Source organism: Leguminivora glycinivorella, chromosome Z (assembly GCF_023078275.1).
Source record: "Leguminivora glycinivorella isolate SPB_JAAS2020 chromosome Z, LegGlyc_1.1, whole genome shotgun sequence".
Lineage (NCBI taxonomy): Eukaryota > Metazoa > Arthropoda > Insecta > Lepidoptera > Tortricidae > Leguminivora > Leguminivora glycinivorella.
The window spans coordinates 36,153,720-36,181,394 of NC_062998.1; the positions used below are offsets into that span (position 1 = coordinate 36,153,720).

At 38.0% G+C, this 27,675-nt stretch overlaps 2 protein-coding genes across 2 annotated transcripts; one reads left to right on the forward strand and one right to left on the reverse strand.

Moving 5' to 3' along the window:
- Positions 1–103: 103 nt before the first annotated feature.
- On the forward strand, positions 104–22,675 carry LOC125241405. Its single transcript, XM_048149878.1, has 5 exons — positions 104–181; positions 5,127–5,412; positions 5,826–5,969; positions 20,289–20,420; positions 22,492–22,675. Exons 1-5 carry the CDS (start codon positions 114–116, stop codon positions 22,573–22,575), a joined length of 714 nt encoding a protein of 237 aa, XP_048005835.1. The 5' UTR covers positions 104–113; the 3' UTR covers positions 22,576–22,675.
- On the reverse strand, positions 10,329–15,216 carry LOC125241404 (chromatin modification-related protein EAF7-like). Its single transcript, XM_048149877.1, has 4 exons — positions 14,996–15,216; positions 12,876–13,511; positions 11,094–11,669; positions 10,329–10,783 (listed from the first exon to the last, which is right to left on the reverse strand). Exons 1-4 carry the CDS (start codon positions 15,024–15,026, stop codon positions 10,443–10,445), a joined length of 1,584 nt encoding a protein of 527 aa, XP_048005834.1. The 5' UTR covers positions 15,027–15,216; the 3' UTR covers positions 10,329–10,442.
- Positions 22,676–27,675: the final 5,000 nt, after the last annotated feature.

Sequence of the window (27,675 nt, forward strand, 5' to 3'; positions counted from 1 at the left end):
AAGCATCCGAATAGTGTCACATGCGGGGACAGCATCTAGCGACCATGCGGTCGCGGCAAGGCTGCGGGCCGCGAGTGACGTAAGGTGTGAAAGTGCGGTGCGCGCGTGCCTCGATGCAGTTGTATCGCTGTCGGCTCTCGCGGCCCGCGCATCGCAAAACGTCGCCGGAATCACCCGCAACGTGAGTAGTAACTTTGACAGCGGGCATTTGCGAATTTTGAAGATGTTGGATGCGAGTTTCTTTTTTTATATTTTACTGACTGCATTTGAAGGAGCGCTTATTTTCAGAATGCTCTTGCAATAGAGTTTTATTTACAAATAGTGTATATTAATATAATTATTTAATAATGCGTTATCCAAAGACTGTTTTTTTTTTTCAATTAAAAAATTATGTGTAGATCAGATTATACTTGTTTCGTAGATATGTAGATGCTTTATAATTACATCCTAGGCGCCGTGTTTTAAAGTCATTTTATTTATTCATGATTTATGTAAGTAACAGATATTTCCTCGTTAAATGAGTCCCTCGAATTAAATAAATGACAACTAGGTTAATACCTACTGTACCGAAATTGAAAGTAAAGTTTTAATTAGGTACCTACATGCTTATAGAAATAAAAATGTGTTAAAGATTTCGGAGTATACATCATGTTTTTTTTGTTTTCCGTTAGTTCGACACGTCATTATTCGATTAATTATCAGGAACCATCTGGTATTTATAGGTATCACTTTTGTTAAATAAATAAAAAAAAACTTCATTATTTTACATAAAAAATATTTTTTAAGTGTGAAAGATCCTTAAAAATTTGATAACATTTATTAGAGTTAAAATTAGGTATTTAATAATTTAACGGCAAGCAGTTGTTAACTTACCTGTAATTAAGTAGGTATTTAATGTGTTATTTGCTCAAACTTGTTATCCCACGTCAAAGTCATAATTATTCTTGTTTATTAATAAGATTAATGAGCTAAATAGGTCTAATCCGGAAAACATAAAACATTGAAGTCATCATGTAGGTAGGATAGGAAGTTACTTAGGTAGGTTGGGCTGGGTCAGTACTTAGTCGCTTCTTTTATTAAGTACCTATGCTGCACTGTAATAGCGCATTTTCATTAGTCGATAGGGCCCGCTTGCGGGGTACGAGAGATTTCTGTAACGCGTGCCACAGGACCCGCATTCGGGGAAACGTTTTCATTAGTCGATAGGGTCCGCAATCGGGGTGCGAGAGATTTCTGGAACGCATGCCACAGGGCCCGCATTCGGGAAATTCAATAGTAATAGAAACTTTCATTGGTTGTTATCTCGCCTGCGGGGAGTCCCCGTATGCTGCATAACGGCCAATCAATTTGCACCACTTTCATTGGTTGTTATCTCGCCTGCGACGACTCCCCGTATAGTAGAGGAGATATAGCCTTGGGGGTCATAATAATTACCACAGAACCGAAGTTTGGTTTTTTTAGTTCTTTGTGTGTGTCTTTTTAACATACTAAAAATATAGTAAAATATATTTATGCAAAATGCGTTTTTTCGACCGCCAAAATTTGTATGAAAAATTACTATGAAAAAAAAATCCTAAAATTTAAAAATCGTCTCTGGTATCAACTTATGGGGAATTAGGCGCCAAAAATTTTTATAGCGTTGATGTTTAGCAAGAATATAACAATTTTTCACTATTTTAGTAAAATAAAAAATTACAAAAATCATAAATTTGATGAAAGGAAGTAATTAAAACATACATTTCAGCAAAGTAATTTTTTTCATAGGTACCACACCATGGTAAATACGGGTACGATCCGCCTGGTGATAAGCAGTCACGGTAGCCTATGACGCCTGCCACTCTAGAGCCTCCACATGCGCGTTGCTGGCCCGTTAGGGTACCTTTCCACTAGAGATGCGCTACGTGATAGTGTTTGATATCCACCAATCATGTTCACTGTTCACAAAGCGTAGCGCTAGTAGGAACGGGTTCGACTAAGCTGATTGTGGATATTAAACGCATCCATAACACATCTCTGGTGGAAAGGCACCCTTAACAGTCCTAAGCTAGCTCGCAAGATAAGGCGCGTCCGCGGGAGAAAAATCCTCCTAAGCCTACATCGAAAACAGATGCCTTAATCTCGCTGTCCAAGGCTCTAAGTCACGCGGCCCCGGTAGCCCAAAGAAGCGCTGGCTGGACGTCGTGGGAGCGGACATGCAAGAGAACAATCTCATGTCTAAGAATGCTGAAGACCGGGTAAAGTGGAGAAGACTGGGCAGGAAAGCGGACCCTGGCGCTAGGCCGGGAAAACGCTAGATTGAAGAAGAAGCCGCAGTGTGCGACCATATACGGGTCCAGGGTGTGTGGATGCGCAGATTTATGACTAAGAAAACCAATGATTATTAGGTTTTGGTTTTCTCTCGTGTTCGATATAATGCTTTATGGACAGTTTTTGTTTGGGATGCGACAATTTATGTACTTACATTGAACAAGTTTATGGTACGAGTAAATACGGTTATCGCAATAGGAGGATTTTTCTCCCGCGGACGCTCCTTAGTCTGCGAGCTAGCTGAGGACTGTTAAGGGTGCCTTTCCACCAGATATGTATTATGGATGCGTCTGATATCCACAATCAGCTTAGTCGAACCCGTTCCCACTAGCGCTACGCTTTGTGAACAGTGAACATGATTGGTGGATATGAAACACTATCACGTAGCGCATCTCTAGTGTAAAGGGTACCTTTACACTAGAGATTCTAAAAGGCCAGCAACGTGCATGTGGCGGCTCTAGAGTGGCAGGCGTCATAGGCTACTGTGACTGCTTATCACCAAGCGGATCGTACCCGTATTTACCATGGTGTGGTACCTATGAAAAAAATTCAATTGCTGAAATTTATGTTTTAATTACTTCCTTTCATCAAATTTATGATTTTTATCATTTTTTATTTTACCGAAATACTGAAAAATATTTATATTTTTGCTAAACATCAACGCTATAAAAGTTTTTGCCGCTTAATTCCCCATGAGTTGATACCAGAGACGATTTTTAAATTTTAGGATTTTTTTCCATAGTAATTTTTCATACAACTTTTGGCGGTCGAAAGAACTAATTTTGCATAAATATATTTTACTATATTTTTAGTATGTCAAAAAGACACACACAAAGAACTAAAAAAAACAAACTTCGGTTCTGTGGGAATTATTATGACCCCTCCCATACAAATTCTCATTCCACTCCTCTACTAGTATGCTGCATACCGAACGACTTAACGACCAATTAAATTGCACCACTTTCATTGGTTGTTATATCGCCTGCGGGGACTCCCCGTATGCTGTATACCGAACGAGTTATCGACTAATGAAATTGCGCCATAAAGTAAATAATGCACGAGCCAGATTGAACCACTGAGTTTATTCACCGGCCAAAACGTATAAATAATTTCCAATAGCTACAGCATAATAACACCAAGCACTAACAAATACAAAGACAATCAGGCCAGCTAGCAACAAAAAATCCATGGGGGCAATGTCTTTCATGCATACCCTTGCGTCTAGCAAATAAAACCAAGAAAGCACACACGACAACGACGGTGCCATAGTAATAAGCAGAATTACAGAGCACATGAACAATAAAATGTAAAAGGCTATTTTCAGCACCGGAGCATGACCAGATCTTAAGCAAGGTGCCAGCATCATCATACATCCGCTCAATGTTAGAAGTGTACTAAGGAAGCCAACGGCGCCGATTATTGGCCACTTGAATTGTTCCGGCAGTTTCCCTACATACTCAGCCAGCTTGTCTTCAAACATCCCTAGGAACACGACAATCGTTATGCCACAGCCCCCAGTAATTAAAGCTATAAACGCTATGCAGCACTGCCCAACTTTCATTGGGACGCACCCGCAGCATTTGTCAACTGGTGGTAAATGTCGGAAATCCATCGTTCATAAAATATTGTAAAAATTTACAAGATATAAAATCATAACTTAAGGTTTACTTAATTGACACTTTTTGACGTATGACAATTTCATACTGCAAATTTGTAGCATAGACATGGACATAAAAAGAGGGGTTTCTACAATCTATGATCCGTGGATTGGCCTGCGTTCAATGTTGCCTCGTGGTTGCCTCTATCGCGCGCATAGCGCGTAATAGTAAATTGTCAATACCATCCCCAATATCATCAGCATCACCCTTCAATACATCTTCAATAACTGCCTACCTCGTACCTATATCTAAATCTGTAATGGTCACATTTTACTAGAAATGGATTCTGTTTTATAGACGAAAAGTGGCCAGTTATTAAAGTATGAAATAAGTAACAACAACATATAAGTACAATCACGCCTGCTGTTTTTGTTTTTATTATAACTGTTAAGTTGCACGCTCATACCGACCGATAGGCCACCAGCGTTTCTACCCTCAATTACCTCCATAGGACCTATTGGCAACGTGGGTAACAGAGTGGCGCTGGGAGTCATAAAATACACATCATCTTATGGGCATGTCCAACATTGCTAGCGGCGGCCGTTAGAACGAATTTGACACCATAACATATAATATGGAAAGGCGACAAAATTAGGGCAGCACCAGTCGAGCACGTTGCGAATACATAAACAGAGAAGAGATATAGAAAACATTCTAGACTCCTCAATCCTCATTCTCATTATGAACTTGAGCACGTTAATTAGATGGTGGTAATAAAAACGCACTTAAACCTTACTTAAACGAGTTAAGGCTGGCAAGTGGCAGGGCCAGTGGTAAATATGTAATAGTTCAAGGATGGTGTGTTCTCAATTCAGTCATCCGGCGATGGCCGGAGGTCCAGTGTTTGTGATAAATTGTTTAATTAACTTAACTACAATCATGATAATATAATCATTAAATGGTAAATATAGCGTGTTCGGAATACTTGGGAACCTTTGCGTCTGAGAATGGCTCGTGGCGGGTAATTTATTTGATTCGTTACCTATTTGTATTTCTTTGTTATATGTTATAAAAAAAAGGAAAGAGAACATTAAATTTACTTTACATAAAACCTATAATTACCAACATACAATGTACCTATTACTGCGTTCGAAAAAAACACTCCTCTTTACAGGACTTCCAAAATAGTAATTGTTATAGGTTCATAATTATTTTTTCTAGAATGTTCTTATACGCCGGCATCATTCTGCTCTGCATTGCGAGTTGCCAGTCTGCACCAGTGGACGAGCCCATTCGCGTAGAGCTGCCGGTCTACGACCAACCGCAGGCCAGCTCCGATGTCGAGACCGTACCCGCGGTAGCTGAACACCGCTCAGAATCAGCCAGAAGTGACAAGTCGATCGTTGGGAATATCATTGCGCATAAGATTGATGAACTTGGCAAAAAGATTGCAAATAATAATAATCATCATCATCATCAGTATAATCATGCACAACTGGCACACTACGTAAGTGTACTTGGCTCATTACATATCCATACTAATATTATAAATGGGAAAGTGTGTGTGACTGTTTGTTTGTCCGTCTTTCACGGCAAAACAGAGCGACCAATTGACGTGATTTTTTAAGTGGAGATAGATGAAGGGATGGAAAGTGACATAGGTTACTTTTTGTCTCTTTCTAACGCGAGCGAAGCTGCAGGCAAAAGCGTAGTGTATGTATAAATCACGATAGGCCTTCAATAATTTTCTCTATTTTCGTCAGAATATGTCAGTTGTTTTGCGCTTTTTACTACCATTGGGTGAGATCTTTAGTAGCTCAAATGAAGACGGGGCTAAAGTTGTATTGTTTTAGTCTCGGTCTCGACATAGAATTGTCCGGTTTTGATATTTAATATTATAATTTCACTTTACGTTTTCAGGAAGGGGCTGAATATTTAGCAACTGGATATTTTGGTCCACCACCGGCGTCGCTGGAAGGTGCTATCCTAGAAACTGAGGGATACGGCAGCAAGAAATTGACACTTAAGGAAAATTTACACGGCTTCGTCGCAGGACTTTTGCAAGTACTTATCATATCACAATTAAAATAGTACATTTCGATACAAGTGCGAAAAAGAGGAACTTCGAAACGAGTGGCGATAAATTAAAACACGACCAAAGGGAGTGTTTTAAATCGACACGAGTTACGAATTTCCTTTTCGCACGTGTATCGAACGACGTTTTTCAGTACAGATGGACCTCCGAAGTTTCGACCTGACATATAATGAACCACTTCTCGCACTAGTGCGTAAAAAAAACACCATCTGTATTGACAAAATATTTTTTTACATAATTAAGTATTTTAGAAAATGAACTTTTTCTAACTACGGAATAGCACACTATAGTCCCATTACGAATTGAACGGAATAAACGTAAACAAACTGCTGTCACTGTCAAAGTAACACGTGCAGCTCAAGTCAGGGGTTCTCAAAGTAAGGGCCGAGAGAAAATCAAATTACTTTTAACCAGTTATTAACGATCACTCTATTACATACTTAAAAATCGTGAAGCGATCGAACACAATGACTGTTATACCTACTTATTATGTTATGATCCCATGCAAGTCAATATAGAAATCGGTCCAAAATAGACGATGTCCTGTCATATCAGATACTCAAAGACCCGATATTTTAATTTATAACCACCTTATTACCACCATTGCATTTGAAGAAGACGGTTTTAATTAGTAATTAAAAATCACTGCCACCTAGTCTCAAAAGTTGCTAAAATCTAATGTTTAGCGGCCCGCTACTTGGTCGCCCAGGTACATTTCCACAGTAATATAATACCAGTGCAATATACAAACTACCCGACAAAAACGGTTTTTTAATTTCAATAAATACACCAAAACGTTTAGTGTTTCAATTTATTTTTGTTTAAAAAGAGTCATTATTTGTGTAGTGGAATATGTAAATATTTTTATTAAACCTGTAAAATATCGGCAATTTTAATACCTCGAATGGTGCAAATTTTTTATAGCACCGGCCACACCTTTGTTTACAATAATTCCGGCTAATTAAAAATAGGAGTATAGTTTATTAAATATGTAATATAATATGGTTACAAATTTTACTTAATATTTTTAAAAATGCCTATAATTTCACAATAGGTTATGTGAAAAGAAATGTCAAATTCACATGTCAACATAAACAATTTCATTTTGAGCGTAACAAGCTAGAATCCCTCGCAACGCTCAGGATTCTACTTTTGTTATAGAAACTGTATCTACGATATCATCATACGATAGTACTCTTTATTATACTGTGACGATACAATGCACTCGCCGTAAATACTTTACGCCATTAAGGTACAGCGGGGTAAATCTCGACTGGGGGGCAAATGTAACTGGTCCATTTTTTTCCACGTTTTACAATGTTTGCATTATTAAATAGAGTGTCCACCGGTTATATATGGTAGGCATGTTCAGTGGATACATGTAGAACTCAACATCATAGTGTAATAATAGAAAAAAATAGCCCATACAACCATTTCAGTCGCAAAATCTTCAAATCAGTAACTAACTGTCAAATGTGACATAACGCGTGGTAACGTCGTGCAAACAATGCAACCGTATTGATACAATAACAAAATGTAGTCGTCGTGTGCACTCGTTACGGTAACAAAATGTGTACGAATTTGTGGCTGTCAATGTCACTGTCAGAATGACTTTTAACGACACTTTATTAGTCGACGTTTGCACACATAACGGTAACAACATGTGGACGAATTTGTGGCTGTCATTGTCACTGTCAGAACGGTTTCTGACAGTGACATTGACAGAATTTGTACACACATGTGTAGGTCTGATTACCGAACTGCTCCTAAACCACTGTATCCGCAAATGACAATCTGAAATACGAAGGTTTCTCAAACTTTCTTGTGAAGTTGTGGACTGGTTGCTTTGAATCATTTAAATATGAGCGAATTAAATAATAATAAACGACGACGACCATTTAAGCACTCTTCGACATTTGATAGAAATGTGGGAAAGTTAAGAAAAGTGCAGAATGATAATACAAATAGATAAGCACTTTATAGTTACTTAATGTATTAAATATATAATTTTTAATTCTTATTGATAAAAATGAAGTGTAGTGTTGCTTTACACAATAAAAGTAGGAATCAAATGAAATAGAGTATTTACTGTGATATTAATAGAATTTCTGTTGCGCAATGATAGTTTTTTTCAGTACAGATGCTGCTTTTTTTAACGCAGTAGTGCGAGCAAATAAGCAATGATTCATTTCTTGTCTGGTCGAAACTCTTAGCTTAGATTTAGGTACTGAAAATCGTCGTACGATACACGTGCGAAAAAGACATTCACAACTCGTGTCGATTTAAAACACTCCCTTCGTTCGTGTATTAATTTATCGCTACTCGTGTCGATTTTCCTCTTTTCCGCACTCGTATCTACAAGTATTTTGTTTGGGTTACAAAAAAAAACACATTATTTACTCTACTACGTTTTATTTATGTCTCTATAACATTACAAATTTGTAGACACTTATCTATACAAAAATCTTGACAAAAGAAGTACAGATCGCTGAAATTAATGTTGATAGTAATATTAATGACGACTACTTCAACAAGTGTCAATTGTGAAATGCCGCAAAATACTAGTTGCTCTATAGAAGACCATAATAATATGATCCCCGATCCTTTACAACCCAGCAGCTCGGTACGCACGTTACAATTTTTTTTTAATCTTCTTTAGTGAGGGCAACTGAGTACGACGGCATATTTAATTGTTTATAAAGTTTGAGGATACCTGGAAAAAATTAATACAAGAAGCCATTTTTAAAATATAATAAATATTCACTGCTTTCGGTCACGCGTGTACGCTGCGACCATTTTGCGATCGTTTGTCGACCGTTTGGTGACCGTTTGGCGACTGTTTTTTACATGGAATATTACCGTCTTAATCCATATTTTAACAACTTTATTGGTTTTCTAGGCATTATTTTTATTATTTCAGTATAGTATATGCACCGGAGCACTAAAACTTCACCAATCAATATACATAACACGCAAACACCGAGTAGTCAATAATATTATTACTGGTTAAACTGAGGTAAATTGATGGCGCGTTGATAAATTTAGACTTATTTTATGAAATCACTCGAGCAATTTAATTGGCCATGGTAATTAGCCCACATTATATTACAAATGCAAACAATATTTATCTTTAACAAATTCTTACGCCATTACATTTTAATGTCAAATGATTTTATTTCTTTTTTACTTTGACGTCTCTGACAGTCGCCATTTGAAAAGAATGAAATGAACGAATGATTTTGGGAAAGTAGTCGCCAAACGGTAACAATGTGTGCACGCGTAGCGCACACTTCTGTCACTTCTGTGACCATTTGTGCCTGTTACCAATCGTCCCCATTTGGGTCGCCGCGACTAAACATCGACCGTACTGCGACTAAGCATTGAGACCCGAAGACCTGTGTGTACACAAAATAGGAGGATTTGCGTAGGAACGGCGACCGATTATGGTTATATGGGTGGGTTTTCTAATATTTTAACAGAATTTAATATCGAGTGATGGTCTTCTAAGACCGTTTATACATATACTCTGTCAAACATGTCTGTCAGTAAGTTTTCTCTAGCACCCTAAAAAAAGGATGCATATAGTTTTCTTTATTCTTATTTACTGACAGACTTGTTTGACAGAGTATGGCTCCCCACAGACAGTCTTAAAAATTCATAATCTTAAAAAAAACTTGTATGCAATCTGACAGTTCAAACTGACACTGACAAGACACTGACAGATCTGAACTGTCAGATTGCATACAAGTTTTTTTTAAGATTATGAATTTTTAAGACTGTCTGTGGGGAGCCTATATATGTAATAGACTTAACACACGACCTAACGACCGCTAACGACGACACGACACACGACCGCACCGTACCAAGGTGATCCATGCACTATCCTGTAAGAAAGCGAGAAAGACTCATTTGTTTCTTATTCTCAGGCTGACAGATCATCCAGCTATGGGGATCAAGTTGAAATTTTTATGAAATTACTTTGCGGACTTGTGGATAAAAATAAAATGCAATTTTTTCATTCGTATTAAATACTTTGAAGAAAAATTTTGAAGTATCAAGAAGCGCCTTTACCAGTTGGGGTGATGAAAAACACTTTGTAATTGTACTCAATATATTTGTATTAAGGAAAAAAGTTTCATGTGAAAGTGTATATAAACTAAACATATTTAATACAAAATATAATCAACACTATGTGAACTATGTCCTACATAATCATTATTTTGATTTTACTTATACCTTTTAGATACTTAATTACGTAATCATTCCTCAACACTTTACACGATATCGTTTCGTGTCACGACACGACGTCAGCGTCACAACGTTACACGACATCGTCTCGAGCCACGACACAACGTCACAACGCTACACCGCATTATTATTTAATCGTGATTAATAATAGCGTACACGCCAATCGCCGTGGGGCAAACACAATCAACAGAAAATCAAGAACAAACATGATCTTGGCACCTACACAGCCTCAACACAAGCGGTAAACCTACAAAAAAATCTTTCCTTACACTCTCCCATTGCAATTTCTCTTCTAAACCAGTTTGCGTCGTCATATCTTTTTTCCTTTTTCTCAACGGTAAGTCGTGACTCGAATCGGATCTTCTTTTTGAACTATTATCATTTGGATTATCGAGATCTACTTCTACGGACGATACTGACCAGAAATCATCTACAAGAGCGTAGTTGAGATTTTGAATGTTGTCTTCTACGGTTTCATCTTCTGTAGATGCGCTGACTTCAGTGTCGGAGCATACTTCTTCAAGTCTTTCTGCACCTAAAAATATAGACGGTTAATCAAACCTTGGCACTTAAAAGCGGCAAATTTCAACTCACTGGCAGCCTTCATAAAACGCATGCCTTCCTAAGGTCGGCAACAGACAGTCTTAAAATTCATAATCTGAAAGAGAAGATTTGTATACAATCTGTCAATTCAATCTGAAAATTCTGTCAGTTTGAACTGGCAGGTTGCATACAAATCTTTGTTAAGATTATGAATTTTAAGACTGTGTACCTACGCTCATCACCCAAATATATGCCCTCACCGGGATTCGAACCCGGGAGCGCGGCTTAGCAATAAAACTTACTTGTCTTGGTTTCAAATGCCAACGCAGGACTTGTCTGATCTGCCTCCCCATGCCAGGATACATTAGCTCCAGACCCTCGTGTTTCTCTCATTTCCTCAACTGGCTCAAATTCTTCATTATCAAAATTCTCTGTACTATGAGCGATAGGCTCTAAATTCTCAAAAGAATCTGAAGTCCGGAAAACTAGACGACGTGCTTTGCGAGTAAACTCTCCTTTTCTAATAGCGAAGTCGAACCCATCTTCGTCATCGTCTACTCCATCTTTATTCCACTCAATAGATTCATTTTCTATATCTGTTATTTCAGCTTCATCTTGGTTTGATTCGTTATCTTCATCACGTTCATTTTCTTGAAAATCATCTTCAGTATTTATATTCTCTCTCTTCTCAAGGACATCTTCTTGATTATGATCCGTTCCTGTGTTTACTGCAGTGATAAATGTTTTATCTATACTAATTCTTGTAAGTTCACTGTCTGTCAATAGTTTTTGCACTTCTGTATCTGGTTCGACGATCGTCGTATCTTGTTCATTTGATTCTTCAGCTGTTTTTGTTGGAACGCGGTCAATATTTTGACCTAGAAAGTAAAACATTACAAAATTACTTTCCCAAAATAAATATTGAATTTTCTGTCGATAATTTCGAATTCGAACTACATGTTTGCGTTTTCACATTCGATCCGATACCGGATGTAGGACCGATATCCTATACAGCCTATATGTACATATTAAAATGCCAAATAACACCAATACCAAATAAATATTTTTTCTTTCTTTCTTCTTTCTTTCCAAGGTACCATTTATGGTGGCTGGGCATTAACTCGTTAATCCGTTAATCGTTAATTAACGAAGTTAACATTTTGGTTAACGGATTAACTTTTAAGTTAACTTTAAAAAATGTTAACGGATTCGTTAACTTCCGTTAAATTTCTTCGAGTCCGTTAATCGTTAATCCAGTTCCGCACGTGCCGAGTAAAACTTGCTCTGACCGCTACTGTAAAAGCCCGGAGTACGGCGAAACCTAGTATTTTCACGAAAATTCACAGTCTACAGACCAATTGGTGCCTTTGGATCACTTGTTCGAGACCTGCTAAAGTTTATTAGTCCTACGGGACCCATCACTAACTGGGTAATAGAATGGCATGGCATGACAGGCAGAGTTCGGCGGGCCGCGCTATCTACCAAGTTACATCACAACTTCGATTAGAGGTGTCTAGAGGTAAATCCGAGGAACCTACGCACCATGACTACGACCGCATGAATGACCCAATACCTACAAGTCACCATGGTAAAACCTAGGATTTACCGAACCAAGGTCGGTATAAGTCCAAAGAGAACAATAATTATTATTTACATTTCGCTTTTACCCGTTGGCAGCTCGGATTTCTTAAGAGATTTTGGCGAACTTCGGTCTTTTACAGTGACATAAATAAACTTACGCAAATACTAAATAGTTGATTTATAAGTGATGCAACTAGCTACAGTAAAATTATTTTTTATCGGGATTAACGGATTATCGATTAACTTTAACTTCCGTTAAATTTGTTGAAATGTATCGCTTTAACGATTAACGAAGTTAACTTTTATAGTAACGGATTAGCGATTATCGAAGTTAACTATTTGATTAACGGTGCCCAGCTATGCATTTATGATACATAGCCTTTGACATCCTTGCTACATCAGATATCGGATCGGATAATGTGAAAACGCTCGCGTACGTTAAACAATGATTGGAAACAGGCTAAAGTCACAATAATATAATGAATTCTGTTCTACCCACTTACCAGAAGTGTCCAAAACATTCACGCTCTGTCCAGATAACCTTGAAGCAAATCCAGATCCAAATACTGTTCTCCCGAATTGTAGCACCCGAGGGATCAGCACTGGGCTCCCGCTGTCAAACTGAACAGAAGCTCTTGCAGGCGATCCGTGTATCTGTGCTACTGTTGTCGATATTCTATGACATTGTTCCGTTGAGTCATCTTCAACTGATTTATTTTCAATACTTTCAGATTCTTCAAGTCTGATTTTATTAATATCATCATAAGACTTGTATCTCACTTCATTTGTTAAGTTTATTCTATCATAGTTTTCAATTTGTATATTAATTACTTCTGTGTTTTCACTTGAATGAGATTCAGTTGAAGATTCGATAGTTTGACTGTCTTCTACAGTTGAAGACTTATTTAAATCATCAAGAGATGTATGACTAGACTCGCAGGTTATCAGTTCATTGGTAATGTCTTGTAAATCATCTTCGTTCCCAATTGTTGATTGATTTTCTTTAGCTATTGAAACATCTTGATCAGAATCTATGTTTATATCATTTCTTGTTACATCTTTCCTTGCGTCGATGAAAGTGCTGGACATACTTCGATTTACTTCAAAGTCGGAGCTGCTGTCTTCGCTCTCATCTTCTCCTGAAACATGAGGAATGTTTTCATGTTCAATTATATTAGTCAGTGTTATTTTTCTAAATTACAAAACAGCTTCACAATGATTTTGATTTATTAGCCAAATAGCCAGCAGAGTTAGCATATGATTGCCGCGAGAGTATGTCGCCGCGAGATAGACTACCCGTGCTTGCGTCATTAGTCATCATCATCCTCCTTGCGTTATCCCGGCATTTGCCACGGCTCACGGGAGCTTGGGGTCCGCTTTGACAACTAATCCGAAGATCATATATCTCCTTATGTCATTAGTACAGTTAGAAACAGACGTGTCATCTATCTCGCGGCGACATACTCTCGCGGCCATCATGTGCTAGGCCTACTGGTCCACACAGAGCGAGGCACGTCACGAGGCAATGTGTTCGCGCCGCAAACGTCCAATATGGATGCCTTGGCCGAGGCAAGTACGCCGGCAGAGTAAAACGCCCTGCCTAGGCCAAGGAAGTTGACTCGCAACGTACTCTCTGTGTGGACGTGGCACTTGGCTATGGCTTCCTACTTATAAACTATACCACAGTTAAACATAAAATAAAGGTCATATACATTATACGTCATTAGACGACCGGTCTGGCTCAGTCGGTAGTGACCCTGCCTGCTGAGCCGCGGTCCCAGGTTCGAATCCCGGTAAGGGAATTTATTTGTGTGATTAGCACAGATATTTGTTCCTGAGTCATGGATGTTTTCTATGTATGTAAGTATGTATATCGTCGCTTAGCACCCATAGTACAAGCTTTGCTTAGTTAAGGGCTAAGTTGATCTGTGTAAGGTGTCCCCAATATTTATTTATTTATTTATTATATACAAAAAAAGAAGAAAGGCCTCCTGTCCCGAGCTGGAATCGAACCAGCGTCTTACGTTTACCGGACGGATGCCTAAACCACTCGTCCATCGGATCACGAAAGCAAGGGTCGAAACTTCCAAGTATATGACATTTATACACATCTATGGGAACAAATCAATTAATTTTTAACAAATATTTTGATTTGTGTTTTTTAAGTATACTAAATATAAAGTTTTTCACACTATACTATATAAATTAAAAATCGGAATAAGATGTCACATATTAAAGACGCCTTACAAAGATGACATATAGAAGAGAAATTTCGACGGCTTCCGCTGTGGCGAGGTGGCCTAGGGATTCATGGCGTTAGCCCGGATTGCTAAAAACGCCGGTTCGAATCCGGCCTTCACCACTGGTGGTGCTCGCCATTTTTTCTGTAATATATTTCGATTTTTAATATATGACATTTGTAAAGGCTCGTGGCGCCCTCTAATAATAATAATTAAATTCTTACCCCCTTATTCATAAACGTGCTCTAAAGTTATCAAGCCGATAAAGTTCGTTTGTCCCTTTCCGACGTATTGGTGTGATAGAAAGGGACAAACGAACTTTATCGGCTTGATAACTTCAGAGTACGTTTATGAATAAGGGGATTAGAGTATACCGCGCTTACCTAGAAAGAGCTGCCGGTAGTACCGCCGCATCCTTCGCTCGAGAGCGTCGTAAAAGTCCGGCGCGTGGTCGTGGCGGTTCGGCGCCGGCTCCACGATCAGGTCCGGCAAGCTTTCGCCGTCCGGCGACGAACGGTCCTCTTCCGGGATGGGGGATAGTTGGAAACCTGGAGGAAACTCGATGTATCAAAGACCTATACAGGATGTGGATTTGGTACGGGCCTTAAACAAAGGATACTATAGACTAGACAGCCAAATAATAATACCACTACCGAACGAGATGGTCACATAAAAAATGTTATTTTTTGTCTTTGTCATAGTTTCACTTTTCCGCCGCTGCCACAAACGAGTTTGTGGCAAACAATAAGGACGTGACTTGTCAAGCATATTAACCGCCCAAATTACGTAGGTTGTTTATGGTAAACTGTCAGCCATTTTTAAAGTGATTCTTAAATTCGCTCCATTATTCTATATCTGTCCCTTACGGGTGTACGCTTGTACGGGCGAATAATGCATCCATCAGTTATAGTATCTGCAGGGTTAGCTTTGATTGACGCGAGAGTATGTCGCCGCGAGATAGACTACCCGTAATATGTCGGATCATTAGTACAGTTAGAAGAAGACGTGTCATTTATCTCGCGGCGACATACTCTCGCGGCCATCATGTGCTAGGCCTACTGATCATACGTTTTAAATATGGCAAATATATAATCGCCAAATCACATTAAACACGTCACTTCTTGTTGATGGTATGATAATGATTATGGGTATCAAAAAATAAATGAATGTCAAATTGAGGGTATTTTTTAAAAATCCTTTGCATACTTCCGGGCAAAAAAATCAAAAAATAAGTGGCAACATTATAGTGTTTCCCCGTTATGGTGCTAACACATTAGCGAACCGTACCAAGGTTTATTAAACAATTGTCGAAGGTAGCTCGAAATGTTTCGCTTTGTAACGAGGAGCATTTTCATTGAGCACGCGCGATACCGATGGTATCCCGACGCAGACTGCGGCCGCAGCTCGCTGCGACCATTGCCTCGGCGCGGAGGTCGACGGCGGCAGGGGCGGTGCGAAACTACCCTCACTTTCGGCATAATTATCATTTCAGTTGTTACGGAGCGAAACATGTCGAGCGACCTTCGACAATTTTACGTGAGTTACCCGATTTTACATGTTTAACATGTCAGTGTCTCACGGTAGTTTTATTATTAAAATATCAAGGTTTATCCACATACTATCCTGCAAGTGGGAGCGAGAAAGAGTTATACTTTTCCCGCTCTTACTTAAAAACTCTCCAAGGTCGCCGTACGGTCCGGTCGTCTGTTAGCTACTAAAAAAGGGACGACACTACAGTGTTACCCCTTTTTAATATCTATAAATTTATTGGTGGGCGTGCTTTAGTTATACTTCCATTACTTCCGTGGGTGGGCGGTAGAAGTTTTTGTTTGAAATGCTGGGACTCTAGGCTTGTGCCGTTTCGTTCGTTGGTCGGAGCGCTCTGATCTCGTTCAATCGCTCCCATGAACTAGTTCGCTCTTTTAGGTCTTTTGCTCATTTAGTTCAGCCAGACCAGCGATCACTGCGGTCGGAAAGATCAGAACGAATGGGGCCGGATAGTGTCAAAATTATACGAATAGTCCACAGATAGTAACATTCCGGGCCGAAAGGTTGTAAGTAACCGAAGTTTAATATGAAAACTTGACTTTTTCGGCGCAGTCACACATTCGTTCTCGATCCAAACCGCTCGCGCTCGCCGATCCTATACTGAACTAAATGAGCAAAGACCGATTCTCAGACCACGGAAAGATTCAGTTCATTTCGGTCATTGATGGGATTTTATTCTTAAGAGGGCTTTCGTGTTAAAAATAGTGAAATCGCAACCGAGCGCTTGATCATACCGTGTGTGGTATCAAATTAAAGGGCTTTGCGAGTAGTTTATAAATATATATCACATTATAGGACCTTTTCTACTTGGTCTAACAAAGTATGAGAAAATGTCCAAAAGTGGTAATAATTGTACCTCTGAAAAAAATTGAAATCGCCTTAGGCTAGTTTACTCTTTTTCAAAAACTTAAAATAAAAATCTAGTCTGAAATGATTGTGGTACAGGATATACGAATTATAAATTTACCCGTTTTAATATTCAAAATTGTCCAAATTTTACAAATAAGATCGACTAATTCAGCTCTATACGTGCGTTTTTCTAAACGTGCATTAGAGAAAAAATCATAATTAATTTAGTGAGTTAGTTTTCAAAAATCCAGTCTTATAAAAATCAAGATAATAAGATGCTCTAACTGGAACTTGAATTAAATAAATCTATTGGATAACGGAAAGTGTAGTATTTCACCGACTAAAACTATCAATTTTACATTCTTTTGACGTTTTTTTTGAAAGCAGCCTTAACGGCCCAGCCACGACATTGGTCTAAGCGCGGCAGCGGCGAGCGGCAACCATACGTGCGAATGAAAAGTCCCATCGCTGTGTCTCGCTTCAATGTATGGCCGCCGCTCGCCGCTGCCGCGCTTAGACCAATGTCGTGGCTGGGCCGTAACAGTTCATAGTTCGTGAACGACACAAGCCTATGGGACTCGATGAAAATGGTTGCCTACTAGGTCCTCGTCACCAGCTGGCGCTAAAATCTAATAAAGAATAAAGCAGTCGGCTTTAACAGCGACTTGAACAGCTTCATCGAATGAAAAAAATCAAAACATCAATGTCAAGATTATAACCGCGAAAACCGAAAGTCAGCAAATCTCAAAAACTTTGTACAAAAATTAAGAAAGATTTTAGTAAGTTTTATTTCGTCCGTGTTTCCAATGCTCTGAATTAAAAAAAATCAAATTCGTTTTGACAGTTCTTAAAAAGTTGCTGATTTGACTTTCGGACTAGAAGGAAATTTGTGAAAGGTGCTCAATAAATAACACAACATAATAGTATTGTATTTATTATTCTTAGGTAACAATAAGGTGGGCTCCCATTACAAATAAGGACAAGTGATATGCCAAGGGGAGGGTAATATTATAAATAGTACTTTTTTTTGGTAATTGTAGGTAGTCAGTAGTGACTCATACAACCATTTCAGTCGCAAAATCTTCAAATCAGTAACTAACTGTCAAATGTGACATAACGCGTGGTAACGTCGTGCAAACAATGCGACCATATTGATACAATAACAAAATGTAGTCGTCGTGTGCACTCGTTACGGTAACAAAATGTGTACGAATTCGTGGCTGTCAAATGTCACTGTCAGAATGACTTTTAACGACACTTTATTAGTCGACGTTTGCACACATAACGGTAACAACATGTGGACGAATTTGTGGCTGTCATTGTCACTGTCAGAACGGTTTCTGACAGTGACATTGACAGAATTTGTACACACATGTGTAGGTCTGATTACCGAACTGCTCCTAAACCACTGTATCCGCAAATGACAATCTGAAATACGAAGGTTTCTCAAACTGTCTTGTGAAGTTGTGGACTGGTTGCTTTGAATCGTTTAAATATGAGCGAATTAAATAATAATAAACGACGACGACCATTTAAGCACTCTTCGACATTTTATAGAAATGTGGGAAAGTTAAGAAAAGTGCAGAATGATAATACAAATAGATAAGCACTTTATAGTTACTTAATGTATTAAATATATAATTTTTAATTCTTATTGATAAAAATGAAGTGTAGTGTTGCTTTACACAATAAAAGTAGGAATCAAATGAAATAGAGTATTTACTGTGATATTAATAGAATTTCTGTTGCGCAATGATAGTTTTTTTCAGTACAGATGCTGCTTTTTTTAACGCAGTAGTGCGAGCAAATCAAGCAATGATTCTTGTTTTGTCTGGTCGAAACTCTTAGCTTAGATTTAGGTACTGAAAATCGTCGTACGATACACGTGCGAAAAAGACATTCACAACTCGAGTCGATTTAAAACACTCCCTTCGTTTGTGTATTAATTTATCGCTACTCGTATCGATTTTCCTCTTTTCCGCACTCGTATATACAAGTATTTTGTTTGGGTTACAAAAAAAACACATTATTTACTCTACTACGTTTTATTTATGTCTCTTTAACATTACAAATTTGTAGACACTTATCTATACAAAAATCTTGACAAAAGAAGTACAGATCGCTGAAATTAATGTTGATAGTAATATTAATGACGACTACTTCAACAAGTGTCAATTGTGAAATGCCGCAAAATACTAGTTTCTCTATAGAAGACCATAATAATATGATCCCCGATCCTTTACAACCCAGCAGCTCGGTACGCACGTTACAATTTTTTTTTAATCTTCTTTAGTGAGGGCAGTTTGAGTACGACGGCATATTTAATTGTTTATAAAGTTTGAGGATACCTGGAAAAAATTAATACAAGAAGCCATTTTGAAAATATAATAAATATTCACTGCTTTCGGTCACGCGTGTACGCTGCGACCATTCTGCGACCGTTTGTCGACCGTTTGGTGACCGTTTGGCGACTGTTTTTTACATGGAATATTACCGTCTTAATCCATATTTTAACAACTTTATTGGTTTTATAGGCATTATTTTTATTATTTCAGTATAGTATATGCACCGGAGCACTAAAACTTCACCAATCAATATACATAACACGCAAACACCGAGTAGTCAATAATATTATTACTGGTTAAACTGAGGTAAATTGATGGCGCGTTGATAAATTTAGACTTATTTTATGAAATCACTCGAGCAATTTAATTGGCCATGGTAATTAGCCCACATTATATTACAAATGCAAACAATATTTTATCTTTAACAAATTCTTACGCCATTACATTTTAATGTCAAATGATTTTATTTCTTTTTTACTTTGACGTCTCTGACAGTCGCCATTTGAAAAGAATGAAATGAACGAATGATTTTGGGAAAGTAGTCGCCAAACGGTAACAATGTGTGCACGCGTAGTGCACACTTCTGTCACTTCTGTGACCATTTGTGCCTGTTACCAATCGTCCCCATTTGGGTCGCCGCGACTAAACGTCGACCGTACTGCGACTAAGCATTGAGACCCGAAGACCTGTGTGTACACAAAATAGGAGGATTTGCGTAGGAACGGCGACCGATTATGGTTATATGGGAGATTAGTTACAATTATTAATTGTCCCTAGTCGAGATTTGCCCCGCTCTACCTTATTCTCCTTTGTCAAATTGTCACACACTAACCATCTTCCTACCGCGGAGGACCTTCGACGCCAAAGTTTCATATTAATTCGGCTACATAAATATGAATCACTCTGTATTTTAAGATTGAATCACCATTTACAGCCTAAACCCATAGTGGATACGATAAAGGAGGAAGAAAAGTACGGAAACACGGGCGACAAATTCATCACGGCCGGAAGAGCCTTAGTCCACGGCGCGGAGGGAGTCTCCAACATCGTTAACTCGGTTCTTGAGGTGACTATTCTCTTGCAGTTTCTTCATTTCTTTCGAGGGTTGTCGCATAGGCTTAGAATCAATTTAGAAGTGGAAAAGTACTGCCCTGGATCGATATTCCAGCTCTCCGCCAACTGAACCACCAACACTTCAAATTTTCCACCATAAAGGTCAATGGGACTCATTCAACTCCTATGGTTAAGTGACATCGTATCGCAGATCAAATTGCATGCTAAGGCGATTATTATAAGAGTTAGAGTGGTAAGGCCTAACATACATTTTTACGAGGTTGAGTCACACAGCAGCGATACGAGTATGCTATTGGGTTGGTAAGAAAGTAATGAGCGATCGATTGAATTCCACATAAAATTTTTGAGAGAGTTCTAGAATCTTCTATGGTCGAAAGTATATAAAGGGCGAGTCGCACAGTTTCTCATCAGTCATTCACTAGCTGTCGCCGAGCTAATATAAGGAAGAAAATGGACGAATTAAAAGTGCATTTAAGGCATTGCTTACTATATGAATTTCAGTCTGGCTATTCAGCCGCCGAAGCAGTGCGTAATATATATCAACGTGTTGCTCCTGAAGTTGTGTCTGAGGCCACGGCGAAACGATGGTTCCAGCGGTTTCGTAGTGGTGACTTTTCATTATCAGATCAACCTAAGTCTGATCGACCGGTGAAGATTGATGTAGCCAAATTAAAAACCTTAATTGAAGGAGATCCGAGGCTAACGAGTCGTACTCTTGCTACCGAGTAAGGCTGCTCTCATGTCACCAAAGAAACACATTTACACGAGTTGGGAAAAAACTACAAATACAGTGTTTGGATACCGCACGAACTTGATAGAGATCAACTAAACCGCCGTGCCGATATCTGCATACAACTTTTGTCTTTTCGCCGCACATTCAACTGGTTGGACCATCTTATCACTGGAGATGAAAAATGGGTCTTATATATAAATCACACACGCAAACGTCAGTGGCTAGCTCCAAACGAAAAAGGAATAAGGGCACCAAAAACAGAGCCTCACCCGAAAAAAGTTATGCTGTCCGTTTGGGGGGATATTCATGGTATTATTCACTGGGAACTCCTACCAAGTGGAATGACTGTTGCCGCATCAGTATACTGTAATCAGCTTGAAAATTTAAACCAAAAAATCTGTCAGAATCGTCCACAGCATGCTAAAGTTTTTTTCTTACACGACAATGCTCGCCCACACATTGCAAAAGTGACTCGGCTAAAGCTATTGGAGCTAGGTTGGAAAGTGATACCTCATCCACCGTACTCTCCAGACTTGGCACCTACGGATTACGCATTGTTCAGATCGCTAAGCAATGCCTTGAATGAAAAAAAGTTCGATGATCAAGCCCATCTACGACAGTACATAGCTGAGTTTTTTGAATCTAAACCTAAGAACTTCTTCGCCGATGCTATTCATTCTTTACCAGAACGATGGAGACAAGTAGTAGATAACGAAGGCCGTTATATTTTTGATAAATGATTAAAATAATAAATTAAATAAAAATTACAATATTGGTTATGATTCGCTCATTACTTTCTTACCAACCCAATACTAAAGGGAAGCTCCGCAGGCCTGCATGAAATGCATCACATCGTGCGTCCATAGATCTACATCGTGCGTAGTGTAGTACCATAACAGCTAGTGGAAGTGACGTGGTGCGTTGACTACTTACGATGGGGCATGTGGACGCCTGCTTTAATAGTAAATTGTTAACCAGACACAGATAAAGACGTGGCCTACGATGGAGTGAGCTCGTCCAGAACATGCCTGTTCACTCTTGATTTGAAGGTTGCCGGGGTACTTGAGTGTAATGTACTACGTTTTTCTGAAAAACACTCAAATGTCAAGTTAGAATCATGTCACACGAGTTTTATAAAATCTACTTTTCACCTGAACATTTTATGATGTCACGACTGACGCATAAAAGTTATTAGGGTAGTTTTTATTCTCTTGGAACCAAAAATACAGGCAAAAATAATTTTATAAAGCATAAGAAATTAAAAAAATCTGCTCACTGTGTTGAAAGGAATGGAAGCTTAGTGCAGTTTTTAATTATTAATTTATTACAGGTTCCTGGGACGATATTCAAGAAAATAACAAGGATCGCAACTGAAAAACTCAATAACTTAGGAGGAAAAATAATTGGGCTCTAAGTAACGTGAACTATAAAACCTTTATATGGGTGACACTTAACTATTAGTTGTCAAAAATTAATTTAAGTTATTTAAGCATAAAATAAATATTTACACTCAATTTATGCATTTTAACTGTCCCCGTCTGGAACAAAACACGAAGAGGTGTTTTCAGTGTTTTGTCAGGGGCGGCTCACTCCGCGATTCTATCGCCGCGCTACAATACATGCCTGGGGCCGCGAGTTCGCGGCTCATTCAGTGGTGACGACCTTCGCGCAGCGCAATAGAATTCAATGTCTGGCAAGGTTAATTCTATTATTATAAACGACAAGGCAAGTCATGCCGAAGCTGTCCAAGTTCACATACTTGTAAACAATTTAGGTAGTTATAAGTTAGTTCCTTACTTTACCTTTTTGAATATAAACAATACAGGCTTTAAAAACATTTATTTTTAATCCAAAGTTGATTTCACAATGTGTACCTAAATACATATAATGAATATTATAATATATGGAGATAATTTGTCGAATTGCATGCAATTCAAATAAATATAACTAGTCAAGCTACAAGTATGCTAATATTAACCATTCAAAATACTTAAATGCTACAACTTTATTTACATAAAGAAACGCGAAACAGTTGTATAAGTAAACGTAGGACGTATAAAGACTGTGTAAAAACGATTCCGCGTTTAAAATCAAAGTGCCACTTTAGCTCTGCCACTGGTGAAATATATACTAACTGTAATGAGAGCCAGTAGGGCAGTAGACATACTTGAAAACTTGAACAAAGTCTGCGTTACCAACTTATAAAAGGAACCAGGAAAATTGATAAACGTACCTTCATAGCATAGATAAACCCCAGGTCCCCATCTGTGCTGCATAGCAAAAATTGTGTATGTTTTTTTTTATGAGCAGACAGTATGTGCATAATAATTATGTTATTGTCATTTTACTGACTCTGTCATTTTATAGATCTGTCTGTGTTCAAATATTTATGGACCTCTGATTGATTGTACGCACTGCAAATTTAGGAGGCGTATTACGGTCACATTGATATGTAAGATTAAACATATAAGTCCTCCTCTTTTTGACTACACTCCAACAAAAATAACTATAAGACACGAGCTCTAAGTGCGATTTGTAACAGCCTAAACGGAGACGACTTCGTATTCCGAGTCGTTCGTATTTTCTGAGTTGGGATTTCGAATTTACTCTGACTAGATTATCAATAACTATGCGAGGCACCAACTTAGAAGATACTTTACACTTAGGCTTGGGTTTAGGAGTAAGTATAAAACATTTGGTCTGCACAAATCTGTGTGAAACAAACAGTCCACTATGCAATTAAATGCGATTATCCTAGAAATTTTAAATAAAAAATAAACAGATCTTATGGCATTCAACAATCAACAGAAAGGTTGTAACAAATAAAGATATTGAAACTAAGAAAAAAAAAACTGAAAACAAAACAGTATGACATAATAAAGTAGGCCGTTGTAAGTTAGTGACCACACGTAGACAGTTTTACATATATTTAATAGTTACCATTGCTTATGTTAGAACTATGAAAAAGTCGTTTTCATGAATACCCTAAGACAAGTTACGTTGTATTTATATTGTTAAAGTCCACTCAAATTCATTCTTTATTGGAATAGTGTCTCAATAGAATAAGTACCTATTCTGATTTTGCGGCCGTTGCGTGAATGTGTGATCAAGTAACAGTACATAATATATACAATCCAATGAAAACATCCAATCAGAGCACAGATAGATAACTTACTTTTTTCTTCACGATACTTATATTTAGTCACTTGGTGCTGCATAGGTTATAAATATTGTTACATGTCCTGAACATTTAATAATACGGTTAAAATGCACTACTATGTTTGTTTTATTACGTACAGATAATAGTGTTTATAATGTAATATCTATACATAGATTATATACACTGTACACTTTTCTTTCAGAACCTTGAATTTACTCTGGATCATACAGCATTTCTGTATAATCCAAAATACCCTATAATCACAACTTTGTTCAAATAGACACCCGCTTATTCATATATTATATACCATTAATACCATTATTATTGCATGCTTAGCAAGATGTTACGTTATTCATCTATCCTATATAGGGATTGCAATCCGGTGCGGCAGATCGGGTAATCCGACCGGATCCGACATTTTTTTTGCAACTCAATATGCTAAAACAGTGTGAAAATTTGAAATTTGCGAAATTTTTTCTTTGTTGTCAGCGTCGGGATGCCCATTTAGGTGTTTTGCCACTACATGATGCCTTTAGGTTTCCAAGTGTTTGAAGTTCTCTCATCGTCACGCTTATTATCCTCCTATGCTCCTTTGACTCATACAAATTGCGCCTCTATGTGACGTTTTGCGCCATTAGCTTTATGAGGAACTCCGCTTTGGATTGTCGGATAGATACTTGGACAGCGACGTAACTTTGTCTTTGTCGTTTTCACATCGCCCTAACAGAAGCACCTGACTTATGAATGTTGTACATGGTGACATTGTGGTGCAACTTTCTAGATCTGAATCACAATAACTGAATTTATTCCCGACCCCCTTCGCCATTTTGGAATATGTGGGTAGGGCACGCAATGTAAAAAAAAAATGTGGATTTTTCCGCATTTACGATTTTGGGCCGGATAAATTAAGGTCAGCTAGAGCATGAAGATATCTCTCGTTAGCAATCACTGGGATGGAGGTACTTGTCATAAAAAGTCTAAAGAGACAATTTTAAGTGGCCTTAAAATCACTACCGGGAATCCATCTTTGCTGTCATGGATGTGGCCAACCCAAGAAATCATATTATTTTTTCAATATTTTTTATTTTTTTTCTTGGTGCCAAGTTTTTCCCTGACCTCCAAATCATTTCCCTGACTTTCCCTGACTTTCCATGACCATTATGAGCTTCCCTGACTTTTCCCTGACTTTCCCTGACTTTCCAGAAAGTGGACACCCTGTTGACACTTAATGCCAGTCTACAAATAATCGGTGGCAACAAGGCATTTTTTTGTGGCGCCATCTATGTGTGGTGGAGTGTAAGCGCGTTCGTAGGCGGTCGCATTTTAATGTATGGGATGGTATGAACTTGTTATATTTAATTTATGGTGTTAGTGACAGCACTTTGGGACCGACTGCGCATAAAACCTACTGGTTACCTAATAAAAATGTTGGTTTTGAAGCTTTAAACTGTTGTTTTATTAGTCTTGAAGCAAAATACCCTCATAATCCTCACATTTCTCATATTATGTTAAAAACAAAAACATGGTACCATTGAGGTACATTTAATCCGCAACGCCAATCCGGCCGGATCCACCGGATTGGGGCCCGAATCCGGCCGGATTGTAAATCAGACCGGATTGCAATCACTAATCCTATACCATTAATAGCATTATTGTTGCATGCTTTAACTTTTTTATATCAGAGCCACATAGGCCCAGAATTTACTTTATTATAGCAAAAAATCAAGTTGAAAGTTTCTACAACAGGGAAAATAAAGGCATTCGGCATACTTCGGTTCGTCACCGTACTTTGGTAAAATTTCGAGACTTCTTGCATCACTATATTTTGGGCTTAGATATCTTTGAGCATGTTGTCCACTCTGATATATCTGATGGAGATTGAACAAGCAGCACTATACCAGCCAAGTAAATTGTTTTTAGACATCTATTTGATATTCTACCTTTACATTATAATTTTATTATGAATTATGTGTATTTACAAAAATGCAATTGGATTAAATTTCCTTATATATTTTTTTGTAATAAGTTAAACAACATAACATTCCACCGTTTACACAGAAAAAAGAAGTTAATTACCTGTACAATAGTGATTTTAATGTTTTATATACATATAAGTATATCCTACATGACGGAAAAATCTTGTTTACTTATTTAGGTACGTATAGTTTCGGATCTCAGAGCACCGGGTCTCAAGCTCAATAATAATTCTGATTTTGTAATCAAATTATAAGTATGACAAATTTAGGGTCGGTTGCACCAAGCCGTCTGTCAGCATTCGCTAAATAGTAGGGGGAAATTAGCTAAAATTACGGCATAATTAATGGAAGGTTTTTTTTAATTGAAATATGTACGTTATAGACCGAAGTTATTTTTCATCAACCCTCCCCACTCCTCCCTCCTCTGCGTCACCCCTCTACCCTCCCTTAAAGTGCCGAAAATGCGGTTTTTCTCGATTTCTGACAAAACTGTTGAAGATACAGAAAAAGCGCGTAGGAACGAAGTAATCCTTAATAAATTTACTACAAATCATTCATTAACACTTTGGTTCTAGCACTTATAGTTTACGCGTGATCCGTCACGAAAGTTGGTCCTTTGCTGCAATTTTCTTTAGTGAATGTTAAGTTTTCGCCCAAAATGCATACGAAATCGTCGAAATTTGTTTGATATAATATAACTAAAATATTGTAACTCATGACTAAAATAAAATTAAGGGGGAAAAATCACTACCATGGGTGGAATTTCCAATATGTCTTGGAATTCCAGTAACTATTTAAGACGTAATATTTTCACGGTAGTAGTCGCTAGGAGTACCATTGATCTATATAGTGTATCTATGACTGGGGATGAGCTTTTGGTAGCTGTTGGTAGAGCCCTGGAGTATCAATCCAGTAGCCGTGAGTTCAAGTCCCACCCATGGTAGTGATTTTTCCCCCTGAAATTCATTTTCAGTTTATAATATTTCAGTAATATCAAACAGATTTCGTAAGCAATTTGGGAGAAAACTTAACATTCACTAAAGAAAATTGCAGCAAAGGACCAACTTTCGTGATGGATCACGCAAAACCTATAAGTGTTAGAACCAAAGTGTCAATGAACGATTTGTAGTAAATTTATCAAGGATTACTTTCTTCCTACACGCTTTTTCTGTATCTACAACGGTTTTGTCAGAAATCGCGAAAAACCGCATTTTCGGCTATTTAAGGGGGTGAAGAGGGGTGAAGCAGAGGGGGGAGGGATGAGGAGGGTTGATGAAAAATAACTTCGGCCTGTAATGTACATATCCCAATAAAAAAAAAACTTCCATTAATTATGCCAACATTTTCATACATAACTTTCCAGAAGCAACGGACTAAA